The sequence below is a fragment of the Nicotiana tomentosiformis genome, chromosome 3 (assembly GCF_000390325.3).
Source record: "Nicotiana tomentosiformis chromosome 3, ASM39032v3, whole genome shotgun sequence".
In the NCBI taxonomy this organism is placed as follows: domain Eukaryota; kingdom Viridiplantae; phylum Streptophyta; class Magnoliopsida; order Solanales; family Solanaceae; genus Nicotiana; species Nicotiana tomentosiformis.
The window spans coordinates 151323240-151349597 of record NC_090814.1 but is presented as its reverse complement, the minus strand read 5'-3'; the positions used below and the strand labels follow the sequence as shown (position 1 = coordinate 151349597).

Here is a 26358-nt window from a genome sequence, read left to right as displayed (position 1 = left end):
TTAGTGCAAAGAAAATATCTTTGGAGATATAATTAATTTTTAATTTTTATTGCATTAAAAATTAATCTATCTATATATAATAGGAGATACAAAACAAAGAGAGGATGATAAGTGTCATCACCAGACAAATCTCAATTTTAAAAAGCAAAATAAATAAATAAATACTTAGCAAAATTCAAGAATAGGATGGCAAGTGTCATCACCAGGAAAATTCTAATTTTAAAATCAAAATAAATAAATAAAATATTTATAAATATTAATAAATAAATAACTGCATGGAGCAAAACACTTAGCAAAATTAATAAATTAAAAAAGGATAGGATAAATAATACAATATTTTTTAAAGTAGTTTAAATAAAAAATAAGTATACATCTATTTTTATAACAATATTATAACCTAAGATCCAATTGAAAGCTATAAGATTTCATAAAATAATAATATAATATTTTTTTAATTAGTGTAAAGAAAAAAATATTAGGAGATATAATTAATTTTTCATTTTTATTCAATTAAAGCATAGCCAAAATATAGGGGGAAAAATAAGTTATTGCATATGTATCTATAACCAAAATTTTAGGACATATAATTAAATTTTGATTTTTTTTGCATTAAAATATAGGAGATTTTCGCAATAATAAAATCTTATTGAGCAATGCCAAATGACTTATTATTAAGTTGTCATGTGGCTTAATGTTGATACGTTTTGAATTAATTTTTAAAAAATAAAGTAAAGCAAGTAAATATTATTGATAATTTTACATAACTGAAAATTGAGACATTAGAATAAAATTTAAATTTAAATTATTTTTTAAGAGTAACAAAATATATATCTTCTATATTGTATTAAAAAGAGAGTAGCAGACAAAAATATTAAATAAATTAATACGATAATACAAAATTATACTAAAAATATAATAATACTAAATATTGGATAATATAAAAATAATATACAAAACAAAAAAGTTTTTCGATAACTATTTAAGTCTCCTTTTTAATTTAATAGATATTTTGTTATTGGGTATAGTGTACTGACAAATGAGATGACAATTGAAATTTATTAAAATAACACTATCTATTATCAAATTTTAAACTTATATTTATTATACGATCAAAATTTAATTTAATTAGTATTTTTTAATATTGACTGCGCGTCGCGCGGGTATGACTACTAGTGAAATAAAAAAGAGAAAATAATCTCATATAAATGCGTTATTAAAATATAATATATTTGTTATAAATATATTATATTATGGATGTTAATTTAGTACTCCGTTGTAAATAAGCTTCCTGAAGAACTTATCTATATGAGACTCCGCCGTAAATGTGTTTATCTATTTAGTACTATATTAGAAATAAGTATCCTGAAGAAGCTTATCCATTCAGTACCCCGTTATGGATAAACATCACCCCCGGTAGAAGATTATCTATATCTGGTACAATGAGTTTATCCTTTCGGTACTCCGTTATGGATAAACATTACCCTCTTAGAAAATTATCTATATCTGGTACAGTAGCAGCTTACACAACAACTTGTAGAAGCAGCTTACACAACAACTTGTTTTCTTCTATAAATAGAGGAGATTTCAGTTCATTATGTACATAAGTTTGAAATTTGAATAATATATCAGTTTCTCTCTATACTTGTCTTTACTTTACAATCTTTATTTTATAACACGGTATCATCACGAGACTATGCCATCTCGAGCAAATACTTTGAAAGTATCAGAGGTACGAACTTTCTTTTTCTAAATAATGTCAAATCTTTCTAAACATGAATTTGTAGCCCTGGATATATCGGGCAAAAGTTACATGTCTTGGGTGCTTGATACTGAAATTCATCTTAATGCGATGGGTTGGGCAGACACCATTAAGGACAAAAATCAAGCATCAAACCAAAATTCTTGCCAAAGCAATGATATTCCTACGCCATCACCTTGATAATGGCTTGAAAATGAAATATCTCACTGTTAAAGATCCAGTTATACTGTGGAATAACTTGAAAGATAGATATGACCACCTGAAGATGGTCGTTCTTCCACAAGTACAATATGATTGGACTCATCTAACGCTACAAGATTTTAAATCTATCAGTGAGTATACTTCTGCTATGTTCAGAATTATTTTTCAATTGAAATTATGTGGTGATAATATTACTGATCATGATATGTTGGAGAAAACTTTCACCACTTTTTATGCCTCGAATATGCTCTTACAGCAGCAATATCAAGAGATGGGATTCAAAAAGTATTCTGAATTTATCTCACATCTTATTGTAGCCGAGCAACATAATGAGCTATTAATGAAAAACCATGAAAGCCGACCTACTAGTTCTTGTCCATTCCCTGAAGTGAATGAGACAAACTTCCACCAAGCTAAGCGTAGAAGAGGACGTGGCCCCAGTCGTGGTCATGGCTGTGGTCGGGGAATAAATTCTAATCATGGTAATAATAATGCACCAAAGAACCCTCCTCACCACTAGCAGTGGAAAAGGAAAGAACAAAAGCATGAAGCGGTACAAGCAGCAAAGGCAGAAAATGCATGCTATAGATGTGGAGGAAAAGGGCACTGGTCATGTACTTGTCATACGCCAAAGCACCTGGTTGAGCTGTATCAAGCCTCCCTGAAGAAGACACAGAAAAATGTTGAATCAAATTTTATTTTTGAAGATAATTTAGACTTCATGCATTTGGATGTAGCTGATTACTTTGTACTCCCGGAAGGAGAAACAACTCATGCGGTCGGTGATGAATCTGTAAAAATATAAATATTTTAATTTTTGTTATTTGTAGTAGATAGTATGGTTATGTAATTGCTGTACATAAATAAAAGTTATGCTTTGATAATGATATTTACTATCATATTTATTTTGTTTATGTCATTTTGAAGAATATGGATAATTCTCAAATTATGTTTGGATCAAAGATCAATCATGAAGATATTTATGTAATTGATATTGGAACAACTCATGCCATATTCAAAGATCAGAAATACTTTTCTTATTTGCATAAGGATAAAGCAAATGTTTCAACAATTTCTGGTAATATAAGTTTGACTGAAGGGTTCGGAAGAGCCACTATATTTCTGTATAAGGGAACAAAACTTATTATAGACAATGCATTATTCTCCTCCAAATCCTGAAGAAACTTGTTGACTTTTATAGATATCTGCCGAAATGGGTATCATGTTGAGACGATAAATGAAATGAATATGGAATATCTCTGTATTACAAAGAATGTTTCTGGTCAGAAGTGCATTGTAGAAAAGTTACCAACTTTATCTTCTGGCTTATACTATTCAAAGATTAGTACAATTGAAGCGCACTATATCGCAAACCAGAAGTTTACTGATTCAAATATTTTTGTATTTTGGCATGGCCGTTTGGGCCATTCTGGATCAATAATGATGAGACAAATTACTGAAAATTCGAGTGAGCATCCATTAAAGAACCTGAAGATTCTTACAAATAATGAACTTTCTTGTGATGCTTGTTATCAAGGCAAAATGGTCACTAGACCATCACCAATGAAGGTTGGCATTGAATCCCATACCTTTTTAGAACGTATACAAGTGGATATATGTGAACCTATTCACCCACCAAGTGTGTTATTTAGATATTTTATGGTCCTAATAGATGCATCTTCAAGATGGTCTCATGTGTGCCTACTATCATAGCGCAACCTAGAGTTTGCAAAGCTATTAGCCCAAATAATTCAATTAAGGGCACAATTCCAAGATTATTCTATAAAGGCTATTCGCTTTGATAATGTTGGAGAATTCTCATCTCAAGCTTTTGATGATTACTGTCTATCAGTTGGGATAAAAGTTGACCATCTTGTAGCTTATGTTCATACTCAAAATGGCCTTGCAGAGACATTTATTAAACGCCTACAATTGATAGCAAGACCACTACTTATGAAAATAAAATTGTCCACTACTGTTTGGGGCCATGCTATCTTACATGCAACATCACTTATCCGTCTCAGACCGACACATTATAATAAATATTCTCCGTCACAATTAGTTTTTGGTCATGAACCAAATATTTCCCATCTACGAATTTTTGGATGTGATGTATATGTGCCAGTAACATCACCACATCGCAGTAAGATGGGCTCACATAGAAGATTAGGAATATATCTTGGGTTTGAATCACCCTCTATTATTCGCTATCTTGAACCATTGACGGGAAATGTATTTACTGCTCGATTTGTAGATTGTCGGTTTGATGAAATAAATTTTCCACAATTAGGGGGAGAGAAAAAGGGAATCAAAAGTGAAATTGTGTGAAAAGTTTCATCATTATCCCATTTTGATCTACGTACCCCTATATATAATCATGAGGTCCAGAAGATCATCCATTTACAAAATATAGCAAATCAAATGCCAAAAGCATTTACTGATTTGAAAAGGATAAATAAGTCACTTATCTCTGAAGAGAATATGCCTATTCGAATTGATGTCCCAGCAGGACCATCTACCAGCATGGGAGCTAGTGAACCTAAAGCACGCCTGAAGTGTGGTAGGCCCTTGGGTTCTAAGGATCAAAATCCTCAAAAAAGAAAATCGACTAATGATCAAAACAATACTATGAAGGGATCTCCTGAAGAGACCCAAGATCTGATTAGTTCTAAGATTCCTGAAAATATCAATGAACCCGAGACTCAAGTGAGTGAGAAGCTTTTAATAAGTTCTACTGGTGATAGAATTAATTTAAATCGATCTGAAACAGTGGTGGATAATATTTTTACATATACTGTTGCACTTAACATTATGCAAGATAGTGAGGAGCTTGAACCCCGATCTGTTGAAGAATGTCGACAAAGATCTCATTGGCCAAAATGGCAAGAGGCAATTCAATCAGAATTGAACGCACTTTCTAAAAGAGAGGTATTTGGACCAGTAGTCCAAACACCTACTGGTATAAAATCAGTTGGTCATAAATGGATTTTTGTGCGAAAAGGGAATGATAAAAATAAAATTGAAAGATACAAAGCTCGCATTGTCGCACAAGAATTCTCACAATGACATGGAGTCGATTTTGATAAAACATATTCACTAGTTATGGATGCCATAACATTTAAAATATCTCACCAGTTTAACACTACATGAAAAGCTTGAAATACATCTAATAGATGTAGTTACAACTTATCTGTACGGTTCACTTGATAATAAAATTTATATGAAAATCCCTGAAGGATTTAAAATGCCTGAAGCAAATTCAAAATTTCGGGAAATGTATTCGATCAGATTACAAAGATCTTTGTATTGTTTAAAGCAATCTGGGCGTATGTGGTATAATCGCCTTAGTGAATATTTGCTGAAAGAGGGTTACATACATGATGTTATTTGTCCATGTATTTTTATAAAGAAAATGATATCAGAATTTGTTATACTTGTTGTTTATGTTGATGACATAAATCTTGTTGGAACTCCAGAAGAGCTCCAAAAGGCAATTGAATATCTTAAGAAAGAATTTGAGATGAAAGATCTTGGAAAGACAAAACTTTGTCTTGGTCTGCAAATTGAACATTTAGCAGACGAGATCTTTATCCATCAATCTGCCTATACAGAAAGGGTCTTAAAACACTTTTACATGGATAACGCACACCTATTGAGTACATCAATGGTTGTTTGATCACTTGAAGTGAATAAGGATTTGTTCCGACCTCCAGAAGAAGATGAGGAACTCCTTGGTCTCGAAATACCTTATCTTAGTGCAATTGGTGCACTTATGTATCTTGCTAATGCTACAAGGCCTGACATAATATTTTCTGTTAATTTACTAGCAAGATATAGCTCTTCTCCTACACGGAGACATTGGAACGGGATTAAGCATATATTGCGATATTTAAAGGGAACACTTGATATGGGTTTATTTTATTCTAACAAAGGTAGTGCAGATCTTGTTGGTTATGCAGATGCAGGTTATTTATATAATTCACATAAAGCTCGATCTCAAACCGGGTACGTGTTTACATGTGGAGGTACTGTCATATCATGGCGCTCCACAAAGCAATCTATTGTTGCTACTTCTTCAAATCATGCTGAGATAATAGCTATTCATGAAGCAAGTATGGAATGCGTATGGTTGAGATCAATGATTCATTTTATTCAAGGAAAATATAGTTTGGAATGTGATAAAAGACCAACAACTTTATATGAAGACAATGTTGCATGCATAGCCCAATTAAAGTGAGAATTTATAAAAGGAAATAGAACGAAGCACATTTCACCAAAATTATTTACACACAGTGACATTGATGTGCAACAAATCCGTTCGAGTGACAATCCGACAGATTTATTCCCTAAATCTTTGCCAACTTCAACTTTTGAGAAGATGGTAAACAAAATTGGAATGTGGAGACTCAAATATTTCAAACAAGATTTTTATCAGGAGAGTAAAATACGCGCTATACTATTTTCCCTTACTGAGGTTTTTCCCACATGATTTTTCTTATAAGGTTTTTAATGAGACAACTAGTTACGCGTATTACTAAATGTGTGTATTCTTTTTCCTTCACTAAAATTTTTTTCCCACGAAATTTTTCCTAGTAAGGTTTTAATGAGGCACATTATCTTTTAATGAACATTCAAGGGGGAGTGTTATAAATATATTATATTATGAATGTTCATTTAGTATTCCGTTGTAAATAAACTTCCTGAAGAAGCTTATCTATATGAGACTCCGCCGTAAATATGTTTATCAATTTAGTACTCTATTAGAAATAAGTTTCGTGAAGAAACTTATCCTTTTAGTACCCCGTTATGGATAAACATCACCCCCAATAGAAGATTATCTATATCTGGTATAATGAGCTTATCCTTTCGGTACTCCGTTATGGATAAACATTACCCTCTTAGAAAATTATCTATATCTGGTACAGTAGCAACTTACACAGTAGTTTGTAGAAGCAGCTTAGACAGCAGTTTGTAGAAGCAGCTTACACATCAGCTTGTAAAAGCAGCTTACACAACAACTTATTTTCTTCTATAAATAGAGGAGAATTCAGTCCATTATGTACATAAGTTTGAAATTTGAATAATATATCAGTTTCTCTCTATACTTGTCTTTACTTTACGGTCTTTATTTCATAACAATATTTTTATTTTTTATGAAAGATGGACATTCTACCTAAAAAAGAAAGATACAATGAAAATGTGGAACACAATATCTGTTGATTGAAAACAAAAATTGTTGCTACTAATAGATTTTATAAAAGTCACTTTGAAGAACAAAAGTTGGTGTATTATATAAAAAGCCAAATTACATGTTCATTCCCTAATTTAAAATTTAAAATCTTCATTCCAAGTCTCATTTTAATAGGAGTAAATGCTACTCTTATTCAATTCATTTTGAGTGGCCTACCAATAATATTCACGGCCCACAAACTGCTACCTTTTTCTTGTCATTTTATTTTGTATGGACGAGAGAATATGCCGCTGTCTCTTTTCTCTTTGCATTTCCACCAGTCCACTAATTCGATTCCTACCCACTGCCTAGTGAGGGGTATGGTCTCTTTTTTTGTTTCGGGGTACGGTATTTGATATCCGCGCCCCGATTATTTCAGATTTACCTTGGTAAAATTCTTTATAAGAGAAAAGTACTTTCTACCAAATTCTTTTATATTTTTAAAACTCGAACCTAAATTTTTTAATTAAGAGTGAAAAGATCTAATTGTGGTGGCGAAGACTATGGGATGTGGAGCTTGGCCCCTCATTCACTTTCTCAGTTGAATATTAAGTGTTTTTTCTAAAGATTTGGAACATGCTTTCGTTGTTAATTGTTATATGATGGTAACGTTCATCATTGCATAACGTTCATTACCTAATGCTTAAAAATAAATCACCTAACATGCATAAATCACCTAACATGCACCAAACTAATTCATTCTGCCCTTGCTACAGAGTGCAGACCAAATATCACCAAATATTCCTCAAAATATCTCCTGCCATTTATTTATGTTTCAACCCTACTTCTCCTGTTTGTAACTTGCTTTCATCTGCTATCTGAGGAAGACATTGACAGAAGCTGCATCTGCCTTTATTTATGTAGTAGAGCATGTCACTCGTGAAGCTCCAATCCACTATTGTAATTTATAAACTATGTCTCAATCCGAAGCAAGTCAGGTCGGTTTATAATCTAGGAAAACAGAATGAAGAATGCTGATTGACACTAGTAGAATTGTAATAATACTATTGAGATTAGCAAATCATAACATTGCAGGACTGAGGAATGAGAAGCTGAGAGAGTACCAGAACTGCTTGGTAGAAGCACCACTAGCACTTAGCAGATTGCTCAACCAAGTCATTCACACAATGCAAAAACCAAATGGATTATCAAAGACAATACCTAAGTAAAACCTGTCTTTAACAACATTTGTCTTTCCAGTCTTGTCACTATTACATTTTATGTACAATGGGCAAAAAGGAGAGCAAGACTTATTCATGCATTTGAGGATGCATGTCGTTTCCTTCAATTTAATTTGTGGTTACAGATTCATTGCAGCTAAACAAAAGAAAACTACTCCCTGACAGACTTCCTATCATTTAACAAATTGAAAGAGATTCAACTAGTGTTAACATGATGAAAAAGACGGAGTATTACACATGCACGATAAGTGTCCTACAACAATTCAACTCTTTGGAACCTATTGATAACTTAATGAAGAATTTGCCCGTTTTGGCTCTCCCCTGCTCGCAATGTGGAGTAGATTAGATTGAGTATTGTCTTGCCTTTTGCATATCCTTCAAGCACTGACAGCTTGTTTTTGACATGAGAGCATCATTACATTTGTGGCATCTCTTGGTTATTTTTAATTGTAAGGCTAAACTGAGCAGAGTATTGGTGAGTGGTGACTAATAACAAAGGCAACCAAGCTTATCCATACTCTTTGCAGTGCTGTTCTAATTCAAGTACATGCTTAGATTAAATAAATGATGCCGGGACATAAATCTTACTGCTGTAACCTGGTTACACACTTTCTTCCAGCAATAGCGCCTGTATTACTAAGGATTCGGCTAAAAGAACTAAATTTGGCCATCAATGCCAAGCACTCCAAGATGTGAGGCTCAGATCAGCAAGTATTGGTCCTAAAAACAAACGTGCTGTATAAAACCTGTAATTTTAGAATCAATACTCTGAAAGGCCTAACCAATCGCAAAGCTATTCTCTTCAATGAACATGGAATTCACATATTGCAGAGTTGCAGTGAACTTTATTCACGGGCAAAACTCCAATCCATTATAATCTAGGAAAACAACATGAAGAATTCTAATTGACACTAGCGCAACTGTTAAATATTAATGAGATTTTTACAATGCAGGACTGAGGAATGAGATGCTGAGAGTGCAGAACTACTTGGTAGAAGAACCACCTGTTTATCAGCTCACTTTAAAAGAATGACTATCAAGTGCCAGATAATACCTAAGCGAAACTTGTCTTAACATTGTTTGTGTTTCCAGCCTCGTCAGAAGTACATTTTTTTTCTGTACGCTGGACACAAAAGAAAGCAAAACTTATATACATCATCTAAGGCTGTGGTGTCCTTAATGATTGTAGATTTGTTCCAGCTAAACAAAGGAATACTACTACCTAATAGAGACTCTCTATCACTTAACAACCTGAAAGAGATTCAACTACCCGGTAAGATGATGAAAAGACAGAACCTTGGGCCACCTAAAGGAGTATCATCAATGGTATTGAGACTAAATTTTACTAGTTCCAAGTGAACATTTACAAATACGAGCTCCCCAAACACACACATGATGTTTCTGTCAGTTAAGACAGACGCTCGAAGCCAGTTTATGTCATTTGCTTACCAAGGAACAGCTTCATACAGCTATCTACATGGAAGATAGGTCTTTCAGAATCCAATAAGAAAGTTGTAATGAATTTTGTTTCACGCAAATCCTTGGCGTCTTGTTTGGATAATTGAGTGAAGGCAAGGTCTAACAATAAGCAAAAATGCAAAAGTAGTTCTACTGAAGAGTTATTAAGAGGACCTTCTCTGACATTTGATGCTACGTACATTACGTTATGCATAAATAGTTCGGAAAACCGAATATTGATCTACATTCTGAGGCAGCGATCGTAGACTAAATGTGCTCTTAACACATCAGACAATTATGATTTAATACTGACCATTGACCCCGTTAAAGCTAAAGGAAGTTCCAAATTGGAATTACCCATTTAGTCCACAACATTTCATCTGCTCCTGCCTTAGCACCACCTCTCCTCCCCCAAAACCCGGGGGGGGGGGGGGGGGGGCGAATGATAATGCTCGATATAATACAGATATCATAGTCATCTGTCTAAGAAGGCATTGATAGATCGAATCTAATTTGTATCAAGGGGTATTCTTGCTCTTATATTTATTCAGCTGTCTAAGGGTTCAGATCAGCTGGAAACACTGTGCCGTCACACAAAGAAGGTTTAAACAGTTTTCAGGATTAACAGGCAGTAGTGATGTCATAAAACCCCAACAAAGTACACACTACTTACCAGAATCAGGCAATATTTTTAACCACGATCATAAATTTTCATTCACATCTCCAGTCCAAATGAGAAAAATGAAAGAAGAGACAGGTCAATTTTACATTCAGATGCAGACAATGTACAGAAACTTCAGGTAGCCATCTACCTCAATTGGTTAAACCGACCTAAACGCCATAGTGATAGTATCATTTCTGATGTACGAGCAGCACTTCTAGCATGCATTTTACAGAAAGAAAGAATTAACAACTTGCACCAAACATTATAACAAGACTAGTTATTCTTGAAAAAAAACAATTACAGAAGCATTGACCCTAAAGCAGCAAAAGGTGGAAAAGGACTAACAGTTGGCTCAACCCACGGAAAATGATGAATACTATCTGAACCCTCTCCCTAAGCAGCTCGTACAGACATACTGCGACTATCTGAACCTCTCCCTAAGCATCACCATGCCAACATACCTGCAACACAAAACCAAATTATTGAACTCTCCAGCAGACTATAAATTAGGACAAGTTATCAAGTCAGACTAACAAAACACCTACCGTCCAAGCATGAGAAGAGTAGCCTGGGGGTTGGTCCCTGGCGACACACTGAAAACTGAACCATCAACAACTCTGAGGCCATCAATGCCAAGCACTCTCAAATTCTGATCAACCACCTTCCCCACAACACAGCCACCATGATAGTGCCAAATGGTACTGACTGTTCGATGGCAAAACTCCCTCATAAGCTCATCATTCGACTCATCAACAGGCAAAGCAGGACCAACATATCTAAAATCCCTACCACCAAACCATTGATCAAACTTGAAAATATCCATTGTTCTGGTTCTCAAAACATCCGCAATTTTCCTGGTTCCATTGACACACCTCTCTACATCTCCAGAGCTACTGAAGTAATTGAATCGAACAATGGGGTTAACCCTAACATCTGTCGATGCCAACCTAAGTGAACCCGAAGAAACTGGTCCAACAATCTTCTCCATGAGTGTGGCAACAGTGAGATACACCGGAGAAGGCGAACTCCTGATGAAAACAGAGTTGGCAGGGGAAGCAAATGGAATGACATTAGAGGCAGCCTCCAAATAAGCCCCTGCATCAGTAATCCCCACAACCTGAATCAAAGAATGCTCCAGCGGCATCGGCGGCACAATTGAGATACCATTTCTTGGATTATCAAACAAAAACTGCCCCACATAAGGTAAATGGTGAGCAACAGGAATACCCCATGTGGAGAGATAAGGCCTAGGACCAACACCACTCAAGAGAAGCAACTGTGGGCTACCAAGAGCACCTGCTGACAGTAAAACCTCACCCTTTCCCCTCACCATAGCATGGTGATATCGCCCAGCTTGATCGCGAAAAATCACGCCAATCGCAGCCATCTTAGAGGGAGAATAAGGTGCTGACTGAGCTAGAAGAACCCTCTCTACACTAGCATACACAGCTACCTGAATATTCGAAGGATTTGCATAGTTAAGTATATCAGCAGCACTATGTCTACGGCCAGAGCTATCAAAAGTGGAGCCACCAATCTTGGTACCAAGAACATGATCCAAACTAAACCCATTAAAGGGATCAATACCAGCTTCGACTAAGCCATCCCTCACAGCTGACTGCCAATTCTTGAGTTCAGGCCTAAACACAATAGACCTCTCAACCCATTCATAAGATTGATTAACAACATGTAAATCCCACTTAATCCCTGACCTAACATAAAAATCTTGATCAGCTCTACTGTAAAAACCAGCATTAATTGCACTACTACCTCCAAGAATGCGACCTCTGGCATTTGGAACTCCGTCTTCAGAGGTGAAGGTTTGAGCAGGGGACTCAAAATCATCAACGTCAGTGAGTACTGTGAGAAACCCTTCTTGGGTCATCAAATTAGGCTTTCCATATGGAACACCGCCTCTTTCAAGAAGTAAAACTTTGTACTTCTCTGACAGTGTAGCCGCCAGTGGACAGCCGGCGGTGCCACCTCCCACCACGATGTAATCATAGTAGTCTTCCGATGGGAACTCCGTTGCATTAAACACAAACCGCATGTAATTTGGACCTATAAACCAAAAAAAAAAAAAAGAACAAATTTTCACAAGAAATCGTCAAAATTTTAAGCGAGAATCAGTAATCAAATAGAAATGTTGAAAAAGATCGAGACATACTCTCGTCAGAAGAATCAGAATGTGTTGTGGGCAGCGAAATTAGTGTCATGATGGTGAAAAAGACGAAATATGACCAGTAAAGAGTACAAGATTTTGCCATTTTCACTAATCAGAAAATGAAAGTTGTTTTGGGTCGCCGGAGGGATAGAAGATAGGTTCTAGAAGAGACGAAGGAGGGGAGTGGTTGGTTTCTGAAATTGGCTGAGAGAGGGGAGGAGGAATGGTAGTAGAGAGAAGAGCAGTGTCTTTTTGGTGGGAAATATAGTTGAATTACATATGTCAACAGGGGAAGAGCGTTGGCAGTTATACTATTCTTTTGCGCCAATACCCACCTTCTGTTTGCCTTTGGATATCTTAAAGCAGTTAGAGTAGAAGAGTATGCAAAAAATGGCACACCTTTTCATCTTATACTTATTGCTCCACTATTTTTCTGATCATCGTGTTACTTACATTCATGTTTAACATCTCCTTTTATTAATTTTTGCTTTTTTCCATACTTTTATAATAGTATTAATTTGTGTGTATTTCAATTTTCTACCAGACATTTATTATCTCCCACCAAGGTATATATACTTGACATGAAATACCTGAGTTTTTGTTGGCTCTAACCTCCCATAATTTTCATATCACTTCACTGATGTTACATACTAAAATGTCATTCATGGATTCACACTCTCCTTTTTCCTTCTATAGAGATCTTTCAGCTCCACCAGTCCTCCTAAGCATTGCATGAGAACTTGTGTGAATTCAAGGTTCACTATTAGGACTCATTTGCCAATGAATCAACGTTTTAGTACTTGTAAATATTAGACACAAATAGGGGTGCAAAAGGATAGGTCGAGTCGGATATGGACGGATCAAAATGAATAATGTAAAAACGAATAAAATATCCGATCTAATCTATATTTAATACAAATAAGAAATTGGTTAACCGGCGGATGATACATATATCCATATTATCCATAGTTTCTTGAATATGATCATTTTTTGAACCTCTCTATCCTCACAAGGTAGGGGTAAGGTTTGCGTACACACTACCCTCCCCAAACCCCGCGGTGTGGGATAATACTGGGCATGTTATTGTTGTTGTTTAAAAAAGTTCATTATTCAACCTATTTTTTAGTGGATAATATGGATGGTTAACTATTTTTTTTTAATCTATTTTGTCACCACTAGATACAAATATTATTCTAACCATGGAATTCTGAATTTCAAGTGAAATGACGAAATATTGGGTTTGTTCATACAACTTCAATTTTTGCATAAATATAAATCTTCAATTTCCCTATAATTTTTATAATGAAATGCATATCCAAACACATATTTAGTTCCTTAAAAAATGTTCTTATTCAGACACCTACATAGTAATTAATCTTGATTATATGAGAAGAATTAACATTGTTTGTTGCTGTCACGACCCCAATTTTCCTATGTGGGATATCGTGACGACACTTAGTCTCTAAGATTAGGTAAGCCTAAACAATACGCGGAAATATTAAATAAGAGATTAAAACTTGAACATCCCAACAATTTCATAAAAGGAATCTACCAAAACTCGATACATAAAATCTCAAAACCTAGTGAGATATAAGTCACAAGTTTTAAGTACAGTACCAGATAATCCTATACATCACTGTCTATCAAAATATAAAGAAATAAGAGAAGAACGGAATAGAAGGGGACTCCGAGGCTTGCGGTCGCGGGCAGGTGTACCTTGAAGTCTCCAAGCAGCAACACATCGCACTAATATCAGGGCTGGTAAGATGCACCTGGATCTGCACAAAAACATGCACAGAAGCGTAGTATGAGTATACCACAATGGTACCCAATAAGTGTCAAGCCTAACTTCAGTAGAGTAGTGACGAGGTCAGATCAGGACCCTACTAGGGATAATAGGTAACAAGGCAGAAGATATAATAATGTAATGAAATGACTGAGAAGTGAACAATAAGAAATTTCATAAAGATAACAACACAGCAAATAGAGGTAAACAACAGGGGCGCTCCCGAGGTTCCGCCTCGTAGTCCCAAAAGTAAATGCACAACAGGGGCGCTCCCGAGGTACCGCCTCGTAGTCCCAAAAATAAATATGCAACAGGGACGCTCCCAATGTACTGCCTCGTAGTCCCAAAAGTAAATATACAACACGGGGCGCTCCCGAGGTATCGCCTCGTAGTCTCAAAAGTAAATATGCAACAGGGGCGCTTCCAAGGTATCGCCTCGTAGTCCCAAAAGTAAATACACAACTCATAACCAATGGAACAACGAATCTACAACAAAGAATCCTACAGTTAAAGACTGAATACAAGATCAAGGAGGCAGGAAATCCAACTAAGCATGTTGCACAAATTGCAAATAAGAGATAAGACACGTAGACGTGCAACATTATGCTAAACATGATGACTACACATGCTAGAGTAACTCAGTTAAGGAATTAAGAAGAAAATTACTTAGCAAGAATCAGATTTTTAATATTTAACCCGAGTACGCACTTGTCACCTCGCGTACATGGCGTTCACGTATTGCAAATATCATAATAATACCAAACCTCATGGGAGTTTCTCCCACACAAGTTTAGACAAGTCACTTACCTCAAATCTCGCTCAATCAATCAATAAGAATACCTTTCCATCGGTTTTCGACTCCGAACGACCTAAATCTAGCCAAAAGCAATTACGTACTATAAATTTAACTATAAAATACTAATCTAAATAATAAAATTATGACTTTAACAAGGAATTAGAAAATCGCCCCAAAAGGTCGACCTGCGCCCACATCTCGGAATCGGGTAAAAGTTATAAAATACAAACACACATTCGATATCGAGTTCACCCATACCAAAATTACTCAAATCCGATACAAAAATCTCGATCAAAACCTCAAAATTCGGCCTAAGAATTTTTTCACCTTTTCCCCAAATTTCTCAACCTAAATCCTTAATTAAATAAAGAAATTAATAATAGATTAGCGAAAATTAATCAAAAATGATTCAAGAATCCTTACCCAAATGTTTTCTCTGAAAATCTCTCAAAATTTCGCCTCAATCTGAGCTCTATATCTCAAAATATGAAGAAAATGACAAACCCTCGATTTCAAACCTTCTGCCCAGCACTTCCGCTTTTGCGAGGCCTTAGCCGCATCTGCGGCTCTGCACCTGCTGAATTTTCATCGCAGGTGCGGCCATCACTAAGTCCATGAAAACTCGCTTTTGCAGCACCCTAAGCGCACCTGCGCTTGCGCCTGTGCGAAGGGACAACCGCATATGCGCTTCCGCTTCTACGGAAGGTCTCCGCTTCTACGATCACCAGGCCTTCCTGGCCTTTCCGCTTCTGCACTCCCCCAGTCACATGTGTGAGTCTGCTTCTGCGGAACTTTAACCGCATCTGCGGTCCTAGCTGGACAGGCTACAAATCACTTTTGCGATTCGAGGGCTGCTTCTGCGATGTTGTACTTGCGACCAAATGTGCGCAGGTGCGATTGCACCAGACACTGCCAAGCTTCAGCAATGCACCAAGTCCAATTTTGTTCCGGATTCAAATCTGAATCACACTCGGGGCCCCCGGGACCTTGTCCGAATATACCAACAAGTCCTAAAATATCATACGGACTTAGTCGAACCTTTAAATCACATCAACCAACGCTAAAAACACGAATTGCACATCGATTCAAGCCTAATAAACTTTAGAACTTCTAACTTCTACATCCGATGCTGAAACCTATCAAATAAAGTCCGATTGACCTCAAATTTTACACACAAGTCACAATTGACATTATGGACCTACTCCAACTTTTGGAATCGAAATCCGATCGTGATATCAAAAAAGTTCACTCCCGGTCATACCTTCCAAAATCTTTCAATTTTCAAACTTTCGCCTTAACGCCGAAATGACCTACGGAGTCCAAATCAACATCCGAACGCGCTCCTAAGACCAAAATCACCATACAGAATTATTAAAACCATCAAAACTCCAATCCGAGGTCGTCTTCATATAATTCGAACTACGATCAATTTCTACGACTTAAACTTCCATTTTAGGGACTATGTGTCCCATTTCATTCCAAAACCAAAAACCAAACCTCCCGGCAAGTTACGTAACCATAAAATAAAATAGAGGAAGCAATAAATATGGGTTCGGGACTAATTTTCTCAAAACGATCGGGCGGGTCGTTACAGTTGCAATATACTAGCAAAACATATTACTTCCAAGAACTTGACCAAAAGGCCAAGTAAATAATTCAACTGGTAAATCTTACTTAGGGGTCGTTTGTTAGAGTGTATAAGAATAATGTTGAATAGAGTGTATTAGTAATGTTGGTATTAATTATACTTATATTAGTTATGCTGACATTAGTTATGCTGGCATATTTCTTATCCATTATTTGGTTTGATGTATTACAGCATTGCACAATTTCTAAAAGAATTATTTGTTTACAAAAATACCCTCATAACTAGTCCATCACTTTATCTTTTTAAAAGAAATATATATTGATGAATATTTTTATATGAAAAAGGTTTAAAAAATTATTTGATTTGTCTACTTATATTGTAGTATAGAACTGAATATTTATTTATAAAAAAGAAAATAAGCTAAATATCTATTTATTTACCAGGGATATAATTTTATTTCTCAGTTTATTGGATTATTTCAAACTTGCATTAATATAATACCATATTATAATCAAGCATAAATTTTGAAGGATAATTTTATCTTTAACTAAGTTAACGCATGCATTAAAACCAATTGCATCGTTAATACTATGGTTTCTTATGCATTAGTTATGCATAGGATAATACCAAATAGGATGTATAACTTATGTTTGCATAACTAATGCATAGGTTCAAAAAGTGTATCAAACAAAGTACTATTAATACACAAAGGTAATGCATGCATTATTTTATCTAATATATCTAAGGCTGTCCAACGGGACGGGTCGTCCCGTCCCGTCCCGGTCCCATCCCGTCTCGTTTATCCCATATTAAACGGTACATGGGATGAGACAGGATGACTATTTCATCCCGCCTGTCCCGTTTGTCCCGCATGTTATTTAATATTTTTTTTTTAAAATAGAGCCGTTGGCCAACGGCTATAAACGATCATATTTGGACCCCCACCCCCCAAAAATACCCCCTACCACCCAAACTTTTAAATTAACCCCTAAGTTTATTAAATTACACTTTGGCTCTATTTTAACTATAAATATCCCTATCCTTCTTTATTTTTTCCCACAAAAATCAACCATTCTCTCTCAAATCTCTTACATTCTATCTATATTATTCTCTCAATTTTCTCACAATCAAAATAAGTTTTAAGTATTTGGGCAAATTTTCTCACAATCAAAATAAATTTCAAGTCCTAATCCTAATCTTCTCATAGAATTAGAAAACACATAGATGAAATGACTCATGTTGATGAAACTTCATTTGTCCACCCCCCGCATGTTATAATATTTATTTCGGAGATCATAGACATTCATTAGCGGAGGTCAACCTAGAGATTTCCGTATTATTCAGAGATTGGATTAATTCAGAAAGAAGAAATCTTGGTTTTGAAAAAATAACCACTAGGGAAGAAGAAGAATACAATGAGATACTTAGTAATGGGAGTGATGACGTCATGGAACTCATGGAACATCAATTAACATTGCCAATTCCAGAACAATATCCGAGAGAAATTATGGATAAGTTACAACGAAGCTATATATGAGCTTACAAATATTAGTATGATGATTTGTAATTGGTTACTAAAAGGTCTAGTTTAAACAGAACCCTTCCTACAAGGTGGTTGCGTAGATTATGTGCTTTTCAAAAGAATTATATTTATTTATAAAATTTGAAAGTTCTATTAATAAAATAAAAAGTTCTGAGCCTTGAATTTTTTTTATGAATTGTCTTACTCTTACTTAGTTACTTAATGGCTTGAAATTATATTAAATAAATTACAACTCTATTACAATTACTAAAATATTTCATTACAAGTCTTTTTTTTAATATTTTATAATTCTTTACTTAGTTTCTTTATAATTTATTAAGTTTTAAGTTTATTAAAAAAGTCAAAAAACTAGCCGTTACAAACTTTAAAAACTTAGTCATTGTAAAAAAATTAGCCGTTGCCAAACTTAATACTTAAATAATTAATTTTTTTATTTAAAAAAGGCCCACTTAAGGCCCGCGAACCGTCCCGTCCCGTCCTGTCCTATCCCGTTTGTTAGCGGGATGGGATGGGCCTACCGTTTCATCCCGTTTAGGCCCGTCTTGCCACCGTCTCGGCTAAATGTCGTCCCGTCCCGTCCCGTCTCGTCCCGTCCCGTTCGACAGCCTTAAATACATCCTTGATCCTACCGAATGACCCCTTAGTGCAAATACTTATAATCTAAATTTTGGTTCATTACATCACTTAAGCTTCTCAATCATAAAAGAGAGAAAAGCCAAGATTGCAAATACAAGTGGAGCGGAAGTAGATGGGCTGGACTTTGTTTGCGAGTCTAAAGGAAAGGTAGAGTACCCAGCCCGGCCCATATATTTGGATGAGATACTACGGGTGTCTTCTTCCCGAAGAAACACTCAGAACTGGAGCTAATTTCAATAGGGAGTCCAGAAATAGCGTCCAAAAAGTCCATAAGTTTCCCCACATTCCCAGTTCCGACTAAGCGGCGACTCAGGTAAGTCTTAAACCTTGCGCCTTTCAACTTCACTTCTATTTTGTCGCTTCATATTTGTTTTACCTTAATTTGGCGTGTTATTCTGCACGATCTCACACAAGAAAGTAGAAAAAAGTTTATTTTTAACATTTGGTTTCTATTTGATATATATATATATATATATATATATATATATATATATATATTTTAATCAATGATTGCAAATTTACTTCTATTATAAGCTCTGAATCTTCTCATCAGAAGGTGTCATCTATGCTGTTGAGTATAGGCGATATTCTATGTAAGGTAGCGGCTTCCATTATGTAGTAACTTTAGGAGATGGTCTAGTCTATGGATCGACACTTTTGAAATTATGATTAGATAAGTCAATTCTTCCATATAGTAAAAGGGAACACACAGTGCTCATGCAATGTTGGGAAGAGAAACTGCGATAATAGTGAAGCATGTCACTTTAATCTGCTCATAATACAAAATAGATTAAACAAAGGAATTGTCTTGAAGTTTAATATGTGCTCGAAGTAATATGAGCATGGATCACAGAACACTAGGGAAAGAAAAGAAAAGAGTATACGGAGACGTTTTCAAGATACTATTGCCATCATTTCCAGAAAAAGTCAGAAATTGTTGTCTAAGAACTTTAGCCCCTTATACTTGACGCATCAGGATGGAAGATTATGTATGGTGTAATGGAGGGATTAGAGTTGTCTGTTGTTGTGTGTTGTGACTTGTTTATATTGCTATATTCTCCAGCTGTAACATGCATTGGATGTGTTGTGTTTCTCCCCTTTCTGCATCGGCATTTTAAGGAGATAGAGATTGTTCCCTGTGAATATATGTTAAGCCATACTTGCATCCAGGTAAAATAGATTAAACTTTTCCTCGAGGTCTATCTAATGTTACATATCACACAATATGTCAATAAAATGTTTTTTGACATATTGTGGCTAAACTTGACTTAAAAATTATTTTGGGGATTTTGAAAGTGAGTCTTGTTGTCCCTAATCTCAATGCGCTTGTGAGCTGGCCAGCTTTCTCTCTAATGATTAGTTTATTAGTTATGTGTCGAAGGACACATATTTGATATGCTTCCGGCTTCCTTCCCCTAATCAAAGGTTGCAATTACAAAGGAAGAGACATGAGTTGCCAGAACACCTAGGACATCAGATACCTAGCAAATTTATTAGTTAAATGCTAGAAGAAGGGCATGAAAATCTATCTACTAGCACATCAGAGTTAATTCAGTTTCTATCATTAAAAAAAAGAAGAAGAGTTAATTCAGTTTCTAGCCTAGTTATCTTTCCTTTTTTCTCTTTCCTATCTGGTAAATGGATATGTTTTTGGTTTATTCGTCTTGAGATGTCTACATATTTTATTTCCATGCTCCCTCTGTACGATGCATGTCCATCAGTCATGTTGGATTAATGTAATTGTTAATATGTTCAAATTGATGTCCCTCCTCGAGTTGCAAAACACGACTCTGTAGTAAGGAAGTCTCACACCATGGTCTCGTATGCCCTGAGTGAAAGAGAAGCCTCGAGGTACTTCTAAAGAAGATCAAGTAAAAAGTTGGCAAAAGGAAGGAGTTCCCTGGGTGGCATGCCAAGCAGTTCAATCCCATATTTTAGACTATGTACTACAGAAGATCTAATATCATGATCTAAACATTCGATAATAAGTACAGATTTGCTAAACTATCCAGTGTAATACATCTATAATTTATCTGTGGATTAAGGTACCTGATAGTTTACCCAAAAAATGCACCTGTGGACAGAACTTCTATTGTGTGAGCAGACTTTTACTGCTAACCTGTTGCTACTCTATTTGAATTCTGTATATTTGCATGACCTTTTATTGACATCTGATCATTTTGACTTCATTTGGAAGTAACCAGTTCCTCTTCATTGTCAGCTTGGTTGTGGTTTTCCACCAGCCACATGGATCTTAATGATCTAAACAAAGTCTGGGAAGTCAAACCTTTGAAGAAGGTACGTGATGATGAGGCAAGAGAAATTCTTGAAAAGGTAGCGAAGCAAGTGCAACCTATAATGCGCAAACGGAAATGGAAAGTCAAGGTGCTCTCTGAATTTTGGTACTGACCGTTCTTTCCTTTCAGCCTTTTTGTCTCCCTATGAGTCTTAACTTTAGTGAACTTTCCTTCTTTATATTGTTATCTCTTATTGTTGTTCATGAGCTAATCAGCTAATCTAATTTCGCAGTCCTGCCAATCCATCACTTTTAGGACTCAACATAGGAGGAGGTGCAGAGGTTAAGCTTAGATTGCGGCGACCAAACAATGAGTTGGACTTCTTCCCTTATACTCAAATTCTTGACACCATGCTTCATGAACTCTGCCACAATGAATATGGCCCGCATAATGCTGATTTTTATAACCTATTGGACGAAATCAGGAAGGTTGTGTACGTGCATGAGATACTTTTTTACCTAGTTTGGGCCATTTTCATTCTTTTTGTTTCTCCGTGTTCTTACAACTTGCATCTCTAACTATTAGCCTGAATAAGGCCTGTTTGCCTTGCTCCCCCTGATAGTATTGTTTTCCTCCGGCAATACTAGTTCCTCCTTAGAGACACAATAACTGAGTCGTGCTGGGGATTCACCCGCCTCACACACTGTACTTGACAATTGTTTTTAACATTTTGCATTTTTAAGCACTTGCACATTATGGCTAAACTTTCCTTCTTTCTATTGCCAATTTAAACTCTTCTTGTTTCCTTTTTCAGGAATGTGAAGAGCTTATGGCTAAAGGAATTACAGGTACTGGACAAGGATTTGATCTCCCCGGAAAGCGATTGGGTGGGTTTTCTCGACAACCTCCATTGTCATCATTGCGGCAGAAAGCACTGGCTGCTGCAGAAAACAGATCACGAGTTGGAGCACTTTTGCCATCGGGGCCTAAGCGTCTGGGGGGTGATAGTAGCATCAAGGCTGCACTCACCCCAATTCAGGCTGCCGCTATGGCTGCAGAAAGGAGGTTACACGATGATCTGTGGTGCGGCTCCAAAATGGTAGAGAGCAAGGGACCCTCTGAAAGCTCTAAAACTTCAGTAGGACCAAAGTCTGATCATATTTCAGTTCTAGGAACCGATCCTCAGATAATGTGGGAATGTTGTGCATGTACTTTATTGAATCAGGTAATGTCTTTTGCTTTGTCCTTGCTCTTTTTATTTCCTATGATATTCCCGTACCACATAGGAGTTGTATAAGTCCTCTTCGAAACGCAGCTCACTTCAACCTTTTTTGATCTAACTACATGGCACTGTCCCTTGAAAAACAAAATTATTTGCCCAATCAGTAGTGGCGGAGCCAGAATTTTTGTTAAGGGATATCAAAATATATAAAAGTAAACATACTAGGAGATTAAGGGGAGCCAATACATAGTAAATATACATACATATATATATATATATTTTTCCCGCGAAGGGGTGTCATTTGACCCCCCTTCCTATAAGGTGGCTCCGCCACTGCCAATTAGATGTCACCTATCAAGATTCTAGATCATTTTCAGACATCTCAAGATGATGGGATTTGTCATCCGCATATACCTAGTGGCTTTAGAGTCGCCCGTCTGATAATATTCATTTCACCATTTCAGCCGCTAGCGCTTCTATGTGGAGCTTGTGGAATCCCGAAGGATAGAGGAAATGACGCAAATGCAGCAAAAGTCTGGTCTTGTAAGTTTTGCACGCTGCATAATAGCCACGAGATTGACCGGTGCTTAGCTTGTGGAGATACTCTTATGGTTCACCTGTTTCAACCACTGGTCCTCATATTGGCACCTAAAACACGAGAAGCGAAGAATTTTAAATTACAGGCGGACTTTAGTACAGGTCAGACGTTATTTATTAAATTAATTGCAAATGTGTATATGGTGTAATTAAGTGGCCGTATTCACCCTCCTTATTGCCTATTATGCTCGAGAAAACATCTGTGAATTTGTTAATATGATGTTGAGTTGTTGGTAGTCATTTAAGGCCTATAATGAGCTGTGTGCCTGTGTTAGAGAAAAATAGTAATTAAACTATTAAAGTAGTTGGTATCAGAACTTGATATGTTTTCAGTTTCAACTTTTCACTCAATTGCATGAGTAGAATAATAATTTGATATGCAAATTAGAAAGTCATTTGTCACGAATTATCAAATTTGCGAAAGTTACCACTTTAATTGTATTAGGCGTTGGAGTACTTTTTAAAATGATTACATATAAAGGAAAGGTGCTTAAAGAATAGCTTTTTGTGTGATCGCAACATGTTACCGTGTTGACGCTAGCACTTTTCCATATATGCATTGGCAAATGCAATGTACCATATCTTGATTATTTTGAGATACCAACGTTATACGCTTTCTCCAAACCTAGTTATCGTATCTCAATTTGTTAACCCACCGACATCTTTTGCTTGTATCTATGGAGTTTGAGGATCCCTTCATTCAAAATCGTTGACGTTAATTGCCAAATGAAATTGGTAAAGAATTCTAGTTGAAACTTGTGATAAGTATACATCACCTGCACTACTTATATTTAAACGAAGGAGCAATCAGTCGATATCTTTGTGATGATAAGCTGATGCCATTATAGATTTATTGTCTGTAGAGGAACTTTTCACTGTCATATTTTCAGTTTTGTTTCTTTATGCAGCAACGAGATTCAGGAATGATTCGCGTGCTTGAACTAGCAAATATGATATAGGAGTAGTTATTATTCATTCTACATAGTTTATTAAGTAATCTTTTTAAATGACTTACCACTATAAAACAGTGGCGGACCCTGGATTTTGTGCGAGCGGGTTCAATCTTAGAAGTATACAAATTTAGTCGTAAAATAGTAGTTGTCAAGTGAGTTCAAATAAAATATTTATGTAAAATTTACACAGTTTTAATCCTAATTTATACATATATACAATATTATTCCACTTGGGTCCGCCACTGCTTTAAAAGCATTTAACCTTTCAACTATAGTATATGCAACAAGATAATTTCTATCAAGTGTAAATTTAGTTGAATGTGTCAAAATTTAAGAAGTCTAGATTAAGGGATAGCAAAATCTTAGTGGAGTGTTGTTGGCTTTGTGTTCAAACGAAGTTAAACCCAAGGCTGTCATTCTGTTTAAAGAAAGAGATGACTAATTCAATTTGAATTCTAAACGACTATTCGATATGAAAATGAACGGAAAGAAAGAGTCATTTACAGGTCAATAGAGACGGACGTTTGCTTAGGGGAGCTACTACTATTTCATTTTGGGATATCGATTTCCAGGTCAAGAAATTTTCTAAGTTTCCAATTTTCGATATCCGTGTTCATATAAATCAATACATTCACCCCTGGAATTTTTTTTTCCTCAGGTGATGGTAGTTCTTTTGAATTTACAAGTATCTAATTAACATATCTAAGAAATTTTCTAAGTAATTTTGTTGAGAAGCAGTTTGTGTTTGACTAATTTATTTAAAAAACACTTCTGAGTAGCAACAATTAGTGTTTGACCAAACTTTTAAAAAAAAATTTTAAGTGTATTTTTCTCAAAAATATTTTTCAAAAAAGTATTTTTGAAGAGAAACTACTTTTTTCTACTTCTACTCAAAAATATTTTTTTTTCTCTAAAATCTTGTCCAAACACTTCAACATTAAAAAAAAATTGGCTCGGAAAAGCTCGACCAAATAGGTAGTTATGTATGAAGATGATTAAAAAGAAAAAGGAAACAAATGAAGAATTGTATCATCACGGTGAAATCAGAAATAAATCACATTTAAAACTATTTTTTTAGCATTTACCGTGACCCTAATTACCTGCCCCACCCCCTACTCTCAGGCACCCAATACATAAACACCTTCTTCTCTTTTTCTTTTCCTCCTTTTTCTCTTCCTCTCTTACCAAGAAATTTCTCTCTCTATTTTTCTATGGATGGCTGCATTTTCCTCTCTCGATTTCCTTCATCTATTTCCAGATTAGAACCTTAAAAGTCCCTTCATTCCCCATTTCCTCTCATTTCCTTTACCTCTCTCTAATTTTCTCATTTTTATTTAGAAGCAAAAGAAAAAAGACAATCGAATAGCTTTGTCCCATTTCTCTTTTTTTCCTCCAAAATCAATCAATCAATCATGCGACCTCTTCAACCACCCCCTCCAGCCGCCGCCGCCACCACCACCACCTCCTCCGCCGCATCACCCATGCCCCCTCCTCCTTCACGCAACCGTCCCCGTCGTCGTACCGATTTAACTCTCCCCCTTCCCCAACGTGACCCAGCTCTCGCCGTACCCCTCCCACTCCCTCCCACCTCCGCCCCTTCTTCCTCCTCCTCCACCTCTTCCTCCCCACTCCCCACCCCCTTAAACTTCTCCGAACTCGAGCGCATCAATCGCATCGGCAGCGGCGCTGGCGGTACGGTTTACAAAGTCCTACATCGCCCCACCGGAAGACTCTACGCTCTCAAAGTCATCTACGGTAACCACGAGGACTCCGTTCGCCTTCAGATGTGCCGTGAGATCGAGATTCTCCGTGACGTCGACAACCCTAACGTCGTTAGATGTCACGATATGTTCGATCACAACGGTGAAATCCAAGTCCTCCTTGAATTCATGGATAAAGGCTCTCTTGAAGGGATCCACATCCCTAAAGAATCAGCTCTTTCGGATCTAACCCGACAAGTCCTCTCGGGTCTCTATTACCTCCACAGGCGTAAGATTGTGCACAGAGATATCAAGCCCTCGAATTTGCTAATCAGCTCCAGGCGCGAGGTGAAAATTGCTGACTTTGGGGTGTCGAGAGTGCTGGCACAAACTATGGATCCTTGTAATTCGTCAGTTGGGACAATTGCCTATATGAGTCCAGAGAGAATCAACACAGATCTGAATCATGGACAGTACGATGGGTATGCTGGAGATATATGGAGTCTTGGTGTGAGCATATTGGAGTTTTATTTGGGAAGGTTTCCGTTTTCTGTTGGGAGGTTAGGTGATTGGGCTAGTCTTATGTGCGCCATTTGTATGTCACAGCCGCCGGAGGCTCCGGCAACTGCTTCTAGAGAGTTCA

At 36.3% G+C, this 26358-nt stretch overlaps 3 protein-coding genes across 4 annotated transcripts; 2 read left to right on the top strand and 1 right to left on the bottom strand.

The window, feature by feature from the left end:
- Positions 1 to 10566: 10566 nt before the first annotated feature.
- LOC104107041 ((R)-mandelonitrile lyase-like) lies at positions 10567 to 13029 on the bottom strand. Its single transcript, XM_009615732.4, has 3 exons — positions 12661 to 13029; positions 11039 to 12554; positions 10567 to 10954 (listed from the first exon to the last, which is right to left on the bottom strand). Exons 1-3 carry the CDS (start codon positions 12758 to 12760, stop codon positions 10915 to 10917), a joined length of 1656 nt encoding a protein of 551 aa, XP_009614027.1. The 5' UTR covers positions 12761 to 13029; the 3' UTR covers positions 10567 to 10914.
- Positions 13030 to 19166: 6137 nt separating this feature from the next.
- On the top strand, positions 19167 to 23433 carry LOC104107040 (DNA-dependent metalloprotease WSS1-like). 2 transcript variants are annotated; one of them, XM_009615731.4, is made up of 5 exons: positions 19167 to 19319; positions 21228 to 21408; positions 21536 to 21731; positions 22058 to 22468; positions 22930 to 23433. In XM_009615731.4, exons 2-5 carry the CDS (start codon positions 21254 to 21256, stop codon positions 23209 to 23211), a joined length of 1044 nt encoding a protein of 347 aa, XP_009614026.2. In that variant the 5' UTR covers positions 19167 to 19319; positions 21228 to 21253; the 3' UTR covers positions 23212 to 23433. The 2 variants fall into 2 exon arrangements, with proteins under 2 accessions (XP_009614026.2, XP_033514759.2); XM_033658868.2 differs by lacking the exon at positions 19167 to 19319 and adding an exon at positions 19581 to 20176.
- A 1733-nt stretch (positions 23434 to 25166) lies between these two features.
- Positions 25167 to 26354, top strand: LOC104107039 (mitogen-activated protein kinase kinase 5; the record flags this gene model as incomplete). Its single annotated transcript, XM_009615729.4, has 1 exon — positions 25167 to 26354. A coding segment is annotated over exon 1 (927 nt), but the record flags the coding sequence as incomplete, so codon positions are not given.
- Between the last annotated feature and the right edge of the window lie 4 nt (positions 26355 to 26358).

What these genes read in the sequence shown, in the direction of transcription:
- LOC104107041 (XM_009615732.4), bottom strand. Translation starts at nt 12,760, where the DNA reads ATGGCAAAATCTTGTACTCTTTACTGGTCATATTTCGTCTTTTTCACC. An exon ending in TTCTGATTCTTCTGACGAGA is followed by an intron (nt 12,555 to 12,660) that starts GTATGTCTCGAT and finishes TTTGGTTTATAG; the next exon opens with GTCCAAATTACATGCGGTTT. An exon ending in ACTCTTCTCATGCTTGGACG is followed by an intron (nt 10,955 to 11,038) that starts GTAGGTGTTTTG and finishes TTTGTGTTGCAG; the next exon opens with GTATGTTGGCATGGTGATGC.
- LOC104107040 (XM_009615731.4), top strand. Translation starts at nt 21,254, where the DNA reads ATGGATCTTAATGATCTAAACAAAGTCTGGGAAGTCAAACCTTTGAAG. An exon ending in TATTGGACGAAATCAGGAAG is followed by an intron (nt 21,732 to 22,057) that starts GTTGTGTACGTG and finishes TTCCTTTTTCAG; the next exon opens with GAATGTGAAGAGCTTATGGC. An exon ending in CATGTACTTTATTGAATCAG is followed by an intron (nt 22,469 to 22,929) that starts GTAATGTCTTTT and finishes TCACCATTTCAG; the next exon opens with CCGCTAGCGCTTCTATGTGG.